General features: G+C 44.8%; 1 protein-coding gene across 1 annotated transcript; it reads right to left on the bottom strand.

Annotated features, from left to right (window-relative positions):
* Positions 1 to 5,142: 5,142 nt before the first annotated feature.
* On the bottom strand, positions 5,143 to 9,096 carry LOC308287649 (tubulin beta-6 chain-like). Its single transcript, XM_080728880.1, has 4 exons — positions 9,008 to 9,096; positions 7,945 to 8,053; positions 6,937 to 7,047; positions 5,143 to 6,319 (listed from the first exon to the last, which is right to left on the bottom strand). Exons 1-4 carry the CDS (start codon positions 9,062 to 9,064, stop codon positions 5,151 to 5,153), a joined length of 1,446 nt encoding a protein of 481 aa, XP_080585006.1. The 5' UTR covers positions 9,065 to 9,096; the 3' UTR covers positions 5,143 to 5,150.

The raw sequence follows: 9,096 nt of genomic DNA, 5'->3' as shown, positions 1-9,096 counted from the left end.
CTATGAGTGGGATTTAAGAAAAGCATATCAAAATGTTTATACACACACACACACACACACACACACACACACACACACACACACACACACACTTGTCTTTATCGATTTTCCACTGCAGCCAACTCAGGCATCATGTGTAAAGCTGGCCGCACACTAGCCGATAATCGGGCTATTTAATTACCCCCCCGACAATCGGGCTTCCTCTGACTGAAACGTGCCCGACTATCGGGCATGAACGTCGTCTAGCGTGAGGTCTCACAGATCCACTCGGAGCCCAGCCGAGTGGCTCGGAGGACGATCGGGGGTAGCCCGACTCTTTTCAAACATGTTTGATATTTTCCTGGATCAGTAGGTCTACTGGTCTGGAAGACTGGAATAGCAGCAGGGGACTGATTGAAAATAGGTACTACAGCAGCTGCTGATAGACGCAAGTCTCTGAGCATACATATCTGAGTGACAGAGCTATCTCTTTTTCTCTCTCCACACACACGCACGCACGCACGCGCACACACACACACACACACACACACACACACACACACACACACACACACACACACACACACACACACACACACACACACACACACGAAATCAATCAATCAATCAACAAAGACGTAAAACTAGGCCAAACCAATTAGTGCAAGAGCCACAGCTGTCTGGACTCGCTAATAACTTTCCAGCTCTGCTCTCCTCCTCCAAGTTACATTAAACTTATGGTTCTCACTCTCAAATGTATGATAAACCTGTGCATTCTCCATGTTTCCACCTCAAAATGCTGGATTACAGTTCTTCAAATGGACCAGACAGAACCGTCCTCTCTTTCTTTCTCTCTCTCTCTCTCTCTCTCTCTGGGACATTGGATTTGGATCTCCGTGCCCTCGGATCTTTTTTTAATGATTAGTCTATATTTGATTGATCCATCCGCCCACACCGCGATAATTTGTTAAAAGACAGGGATTGAAAGCCTAGTCACTTTCTCTGATGGTCCGTGCACGGTGCAGAATATGTAATCTCTACTCCTTTCAAGTTCCAATTGGCCATAGGTACAGCGTGTAGCTTAATTAATGGGCCATCATCAACTCGTTGTTTGATCTACCAGCTGGGTTAACAACTCCTGGCTACTCCGGGCACAGCGCGCCCCGCATATAGCCAGGCGTTTCGCACGCACACGTATTTTAACAGACAGCAGGTTTAGAAAATATGCGCGCACGTTACCTTAACTATTATAAAATAAAATGACTTTATCAAAACTGACAATGATAAACCTGGATATGGATATAGGCCTAATAGGCCTGTCCTTTTTAAAGCATTACAGTATATTTGGGACTAAAAACAAGTTCCCCCCCAAAAAAAGCAATACACATAAATACACTGCTTATTATTTCAAATAATGATCCACATCCATCCTCCCAGGTTGTATCATGATTGCTTGCGATGGGAATTAAAACTCAATGGTCGCGAGTTTGTTTTATATCAGCAGAAATAGTCACTACCAGTCAGTCACAGACTGAAGTGGGAACAGCACACGAGTGCAAGTAGCCTACGCGCACTGCCTGATCTACAAACCCTACAATGTGGCGCGGAGGGACGCAGTTTGATCTTGGAAATCTAATGTTCTGTGCGCCACACAGTCATACGACTAATCATAAATCAGGCACCATGAGAAGCAGACAGCACGCAGCACACAGCAGTGATAGAGACAGAGAGGGTAAAAGTCAGAGAGTTGAACAGAGGCATGGATTGACATGAAACGTGTCAAAGTGAACTCATATGATCATCAAAATGGGACACAATTTTTTTTTTCTCCATTGCGCGAAGCGATGGTGTGTTGTGTGGATAACGTTTATGTGTTGTTGTTGTGTGCGTGTGCGTGTGTGTGTGTTGCAAGGCGAAGAACAGCCCCGTGACATTTTGTATTTTATATTATGTAGGCTATTATTGCTTTGTTAAGGCCCGACTCAATCTGAATAGAATCCTGTAGCGTGCGGAGCGCCCGACTGTTCAAAACGGCTAGTCTGAGCCCGTTTAGATTATCTGTTAAAATAATCTGAAAAAATGATCCTGTAGTGTTTAATTCTACCCGATTCAGTCGGGCCCGATTATCGGCTAGTGTATGGCCAGCTTAAGTGTAACCTGACCTGTTGCACAATTCAGCTCACGAGTTGGAGGTTATTTTCTGCACTACAACCTTGTTAGGACCTGAATGAATCACTGACATAATGTTCTCTATCTATCTATCTATCTATCTATCTATCTATCTATCTATCTATCTATATCTATCTATCTATCTATCTATCGTCTACTGTTTGTCTGTAAAAATGTCTTGGTGAATTGAATGCACAATACCACAATAGAAACAAGCCCTATAGGGCTTTCTGTGTTATCCTTTTAGCATCTATCCACAGATCACACACACACACACACACACACACACACACACACACACACACACACACACACACACACACACACACACACACACACACGCGCAGGGTGTCCAGTCCAGTCACAAACCCCTGCTGCTGTCATTTGCATGTCAGACCAGTCAACAGCCTCTACTATTCTCAACTTAACCTGTTTAAACATTGTTGTTAGAGTGGCTATTAGCGTAGCCGTAGAATGCCGATTGCCTACATAATATATAGAATATGACCATTTAAGGGCGGCTGTGTGAGAGTGTCTGAGATTGTCACTCTGGTCTGGTCGCCTTATTCCACACTGATGACTTTCTTCTTGCCCTTAGGTGATCTGGGCCTGCGCTGGGCCTGGCGTTAGGTTTCCATGCCTCTGCGTTTAATAAACCTCCTGTAGTCATTCATCATCGATATGAGGTATGTTTTATCCCTGCTCCTCCTGATCAGACTGAACTGAATTAGCCTACATACATGCGTTTCATTTAGGGCAATGTATTATGTAGACTGTCTGCCTAGTGCCTGGTATGTTTATAATATCACAATTTAAAGAGGTGGTGCCATATTCTTTTACTATTTCTGTTGTGTATATCTAAGGAGTTAGCATTACTCTAATAGACCCTGAGGAGTGGTTTTCTTTTAATATGCAAATATGTCTTCCTTGTGTATTTTTGGTTTCTTCCTGAAAGCTGAAAGCCACTGAGTCAAAAGGCCCAATCGAAAAACACAGTTTTAATGACATCAAAAAATCATCCCCTCCCCTTTTACCATACACCCAACACTGTCTGTGGGTGTTGCTAACTTAAAGGGGTACTGCCACCTAAAGGGGTACTGTCACCTTAAGAAATCATCTTAAAATATGAGTTAATATTTTTTTGATGACATTGTGGGAATGCGCTTCGCCGTATCACCGTATTGCGTGTTGAAAATAGCAGACATACAAGATCACAACGCCGTGCGTTGTGACGTGTTGTGAGCTTGTAGCGCTGATATTTCAACCCAGAAAAACCACCATACGGCGAAATGGCTGATATGCAGCAGGCATTAGCATGTGGGGAGACAGACTTTATGTGCTGTCCCCCAGCCAGCAGCCATGGCACCCCATCTTTAACACTTGACATCCTTTTTTATTTTATTCAAAAATAGGGAAAATAGAAGATCTACATGCGCGCATCATGGTGTACCTACCAGGCACGCCTCATCGAACAGCCAGTAGATGTGGTGGCCATCAAGAAGGTTCTTCAGGACAAGAGATTTAAGGTATTGCCCTCACATGCATGGATTAAAGTTCGTCACGACTGATTACAGATCATAACGATGATCACACACGTCAAATGTGCACACACAACTATTCTAGTCTATTCACCTTTAGGAAACCCACACAGTTTCTATGATTGAGGAGATAACAGCTATTGATGGATATACAAAACAATTGCAATGGCATTAGCCTGATATGTATACATTATACTTTCATTGCTCTTGCCCTCAGGTACTACTGCCTGTTCAAAATCTGCCTCTGATGTGGGCCCTTTTTGGTTCAGCCTTTGAAATTTAGCGAGTATAAGTAGGGTATAAGTAGGAACAATTTTATAGAGAAGCACCCTTGACATTTGGGTCCCAGGGCCTGGGCCTGACTGGCCTGTTCTGGGATCCAGCTCTGACAGGAAGTGTTTTGTTTTATTTAACCCTGGTGCTTACGGTATGTAAGGATAACCTATATTCATATTCATACACGTCGGTTCCTTTAATCCCTGTCTCAGTCTAGATAACTTTACTGCTGTACTGTAGGGGCAATATATCTGCCACGTCAATGTGCTTATCAAGCAGTAGGACAAGTCAAGTTATGCGTAATCTCTTTCTCCCAGACTTGAGTGTTAGTGGGAGGGTATAACTTTTTTTCAGAGTAACCACATCCTGTACATTCTGTTCATCATTTGACCATTTTGATCATTTCATCATTCTGGCGTGAATAGTAATTTGCACTCTGGTGTCTTTATAAATACATTTATTTATAAAATATTATTTGATAATAACCACAGTCACACATTTAATTTATCACCATAATTACACAATAAAAATAAAAACATTGAGGTCATCAATATTAAGGAAAATGTAGAAGAAATACAATCAATCAATTAATTCAATCACACCATAATGTTATATCACCACCATCATCATATCATTTACTTTACTCACATTTCATTATGCGTAAATCAATTTTAAAATGCAATATTTTATTAACAAGCATATACTTAGCATAACATAAAATAACTATTTATATAGGGAAATGGAGTATTTACTGGTCCCTGCAGAGAAGAAATTACTTTCATGCATTTACCCAGCAGAAGGCTGCTCAGATGAGCGCACATGGGGAAGCTGTTCAAATGTAAGGCTATCACAGCACCTTTCATCAAGTACACCAACTCAAACTCCTGAACACAGACAAAACTAAATAAAACAAAACACAACATGAGAGTTCACATATATTTTCTCCCATAGCTATTCATGGGTTCAATTTGTAGTCCTACAGCGGCCATATTGAGGACCAACACAGGTGTTCTGATTGATGTAGAACATTAACTCTATGCCAATCAGACAAGTGAACCACCTGTGTTGGTCCTCAACATGGCCGCTGTAGGACTACAAATTGAACCCATGAATTACTCCTAAACTCAATTCAACTAATCAACCCTTATCAGCCCTGCACACCACAGTAGTACGCCACAGTTCTCTTCTCTATTCATCTACAAGTTCATTGGTTGTTGTTTCCGTCACTGTCTCCTCCACTGTCCTTTCTGTCCTGGACTGAAAAGTTGTTGTTGCTGGTGCTGGTGCCTTTGCCGCTGAGGGGCCCTCCTCTTCTTCAGACTCTACGTCAAAGGTCTCCAGGTCAGCAGTGGCGTCCTGGTATTGCTGGTACTCTGACACCAGGTCGTTGATGTTATTCTCTGCCTCGCTGAATTCGGCCTCGTCCATGCCTTCTCCAGTGTACCAGTGGAGGAAGGCCTTTCGCCTGAACATGAGGGCGAACTGCTCGCCCAGGCGGCGGAAAATCTCCTGAATGGCCGTGTTATTGCCGATGAATGTGGAGGATATCGTGAGTCCCTTGGGGGGGATGTCACACACGGACACCTTGACGTTGTGCGGGATCCAGTCTACGAAATAGTTGCTGTTCTTCTGCTGGATCAGCAGCATCTGTTCGTCTACCTGCTTGGTGGACATCTTGCCGCGGAACATGCCGGCGGCCGTGAGATAGCGGCCCCTCCGGGGGTCACAGGCCGTCATCATGTTGCGGGCGTCAAACATCTGCTGGGTGAGCTCTGGCACAGAGAGGGCCCTGTACTGCTGGCTGCCGCGCGCCGTCAGCGGGGCGAAGCCCGGCATGAAGAAGTGCAGCCGGGGGAAGGGCACCATGTTGACGGCCAGCTTCCGCAGGTCGGCGTTGAGCTGGCCGGGGAAGCGCAGCGAGGTGGTGACCCCGCTCATCGTCATGGAGACAAGGTGGTTGAGGTCCCCGTAGGTGGGCGTGGTCAGCTTCAGCGTGCGGAAGCAGATGTCGTAGAGGGCCTCGTTGTCGATGCAGAACGTCGCGTCCGTGTTCTCCAGGAGCTGGTGGATGGACAGCGTGGCGTTGTAGGGCTCCACCACCGTGTCGGAGACCTTGGGGGAGGGGAAGATGCTGAAGGTGTTCATGATGCGGTCGGGGTACTCCTCGCGGATTTTGTTGATGAGGAGGGTGCCCATGCCCGAGCCGGTGCCCCCGCCCAGGGAGTGCACAAGCTGGAAGCCCTGCAGGCAGTCGCAGCTCTCGCTCTCTCTCCTCACCCCGTCCACCACCTGGTCCACCAGCTCTGCACCGTCCGTGTAGTGGCCCTTCGCCCAGTTGTTCCCCGCTCCCGAGCTCCCTGCACCATAGGAAACATGAGTTTTAGTTGATGCACTTATCACATGACTGTAAACTCTTTAAGCTTTATAAAGTCAATGAAAAACAAACAAACATGACATTAGGAGACCTAATGATCTATCCAATCTAAATGTATTTATATATGGGGACAACTGGTCCTCAGGAAGGGGAATTTACTTTTCTGCATTTCCCCAGCAGATGGCTGCTCAGATGGCTCAGATGACCACATGAGGGCAGCTGTTAGGGGTAAATTGCATTTCTCAGGGACACGTGGACAAACAGCCTCTCTATATCCTCTCAGAAACGGCCAGTGTATGCCACTTGATAGATGCTTTTATCAATGGTAACTTTACTATCTTATCGCAATTGTTAATAATTAATATTTTAACTGCATGTCTATATGTGTTCATGATGTCCCGATGAAGGATCTAAACGTTGTCACTGAATAAAGATGACGTTGCAAGTTCCAGACAGTGTGCAGGATCACTCCTTTTTTGCTTCACCATATAAATTCAGCCATTTTGGGGTAATGCATCTCATCAGCACAGCCTCATTGAAATAAGTTGATCTCATATGGCAAATATGATCCAGTAATAGTTCTGTCACTTTTCACCTCACCATGAATGTAGTTGTCCGGTCTGAAGAGCGCTCCGAGGCTGCTCCCTTTTATACTGTCCATGGTGCCCGGCTCCAGGTCAAGAAGCAGGGCCCTGGGCACATATTTACCACCTGCAAACAGAAGATCTCTATTGCTGCACCTGATACACGTGTTATCATATCCTTGCTATGGGACTGTTATCAAAATTGTCATACCTTAGAGAAGGCTCAGTAGTCAGACTACCAGCTACCAGTAGCTGGGTAGTCCCAATATCAACCTTAATATCAGCCGAGAAGAAAGAAAAAAAAAGTTGCTCCCGAAGCGAGATTCGATTCCGCGCCCAGTGACATCAGCCACCCGACGCTACCGCTCACGCCACTATAGACGACGGAGCCGCGCCGTCTCAGGCGCCGATGAGCCCCGTGAGGAGCCGCCGAGGCGAGCGATAGCGAAGCCGAGTCGCCGCGACGAGCGGTGCGAACGGCGCCTGAGCCGACTCAGCGGCGTTACCGAATTATGTGCCGTTATGGACAGAATAGTAAATTTTGACCAGGGGACTGCTCAAATAAAGGAGTATCCACGTTGTCAAAAATAAGAGCAGACAAAAGAACGAGCGATTTACAACCGTCTCGTTAGCTCAGTTGGTAGAGCATGGGACTAGTAAAACTCAGACCCGGGTTCGATTCTCACAGGGAGCCACCAGTACGTTATTCCAGAGAACGTGCGTTGGCGCATGCGCATTGCAATGACAAGTCTATGGGTGATATCGGAACTACCAGCTCCTGGTAGTTGGTAGTCTGACTACTGAGCCTTGGCCAAGGCATGACAGGGGTGATAACAGACCCATCCCAAGGGAGGATAACACGGGGATCGGCTGATTTAATGGCATGGCCTCACTTTGTATCCATGTGCAAGTACACGAAAACTACAGGGAAAACGGGCAACAATTCAAGAACTCAAAGGTAAATTAGGAATTGAAAAGGCAGTAGCTTTAAATGAGATAATCGGTTGTGAAGGTTCTCGTATACCATGGGCTTCATTGAAGTACACATTGATCCGTTCCAGCTGAAGGGGGCTGTCTCCCTCATAGAGTCCTGTTTGGTCGATTCCATGCTCACCGCTGATCACTTCCCAAAACTGTTGAACAGAAACAAATAATGACAAAAAAGGAGCAGCAGTATGTGATGAACATTAATATGATCATAATGGTACTTTTCAGCTGCCTGATCAATTTACCCGTTGTGTCAAATATATAGCATTCTGACTGCAGTATGCTTTACTATACTTTACACTGATGGAACATTCTGATTGCTTCCTTAGGCCTACTTCAGTTGGTTCGCCATAAGACAAGTAGTAAATCATTATATTTCAATGAACTGTGAAAGGAGAAGTGGTTCTACTTTCAGAAATGTTATTATACAGCACTGGCTCTCTCCAGGGATGCCCCCTGGTCCTTGAGGGGGCTTCCAGGGGGTCCTCAGCTAAATTATTGATAGCCAGTGTCATCATACCAATTCCTGGCAACAGTCCTGTGTGGGCCCCCCAAAATTATATTATTTTGTATTTTTATTTTAACACACGTTTAATGATAGCCAAACAAACAGCTTCATTCCCATGACACGATCATGTCAAAAGGCTGGATGGGCTGATGAGTTACTGTTGGTATATTATCTTTTAGTTCCTCTTTCTTTCTTTAGTGTTGACCATGATAAAAATGTCCCGCCCATGCCAATTTCGCATTGCCGCTTATCTTGTAGCAGAATGCCCAAGTGGGAACACCCTCTGTCACTCACAACTGCCAGTGGCAATATGTCGAGTCATAATATACATACCAAAGTGAACAGCGACAGCAAGGTCACAATAATGGAAAATGCTGTAACTTGGGTTAATATATCTGGGCTTATTGTAATAACAGAAAAGAAATAATAATATTACACCCAAGGTTAGTGGTGATAGTATGACGTAGCGATTATGTTCTTAACAAAATCATTAAGTTTACTCTGAGAGCCCTTGCGATAGCACACAAAGCTATCCCTAGTAAAGATTGACAATTTCATTTTATGACAAAAATATTTTGTTTTTGTATATTACCTTTGAGCCGATCTGGTTCCCACATTGTCCAATCTGTAGATGTACAATTTCACGCATGATGAGTGAGCTACAATACAGTGCACGGAGCA

The sequence above is a fragment of the Nannobrachium achirus genome (genome assembly GCF_963921795.1).
Source record: "Nannobrachium achirus genome assembly, chromosome: 6".
Lineage (NCBI taxonomy): Eukaryota > Metazoa > Chordata > Actinopteri > Myctophiformes > Myctophidae > Nannobrachium > Nannobrachium achirus.
The sequence above is the reverse complement of the archived record's forward strand: the minus strand, read 5'-3'. Positions and strand labels throughout refer to the sequence as shown.

Bases quoted from the DNA above. Each gene is read 5' to 3' on its own strand.
- LOC308287649 (XM_080728880.1), bottom strand. From the start codon at position 9,064: ATGCGTGAAATTGTACATCTACAGATTGGACAATGTGGGAACCAGATC. The intron at 8,054-9,007 runs GTAATATACAAA...TCTGTTCAACAG, and splicing joins GGAACCAGATCGGCTCAAAG to TTTTGGGAAGTGATCAGCGG. The intron at 7,048-7,944 runs GTATACGAGAAC...TTCTGTTTGCAG, and splicing joins GTACTTCAATGAAGCCCATG to GTGGTAAATATGTGCCCAGG.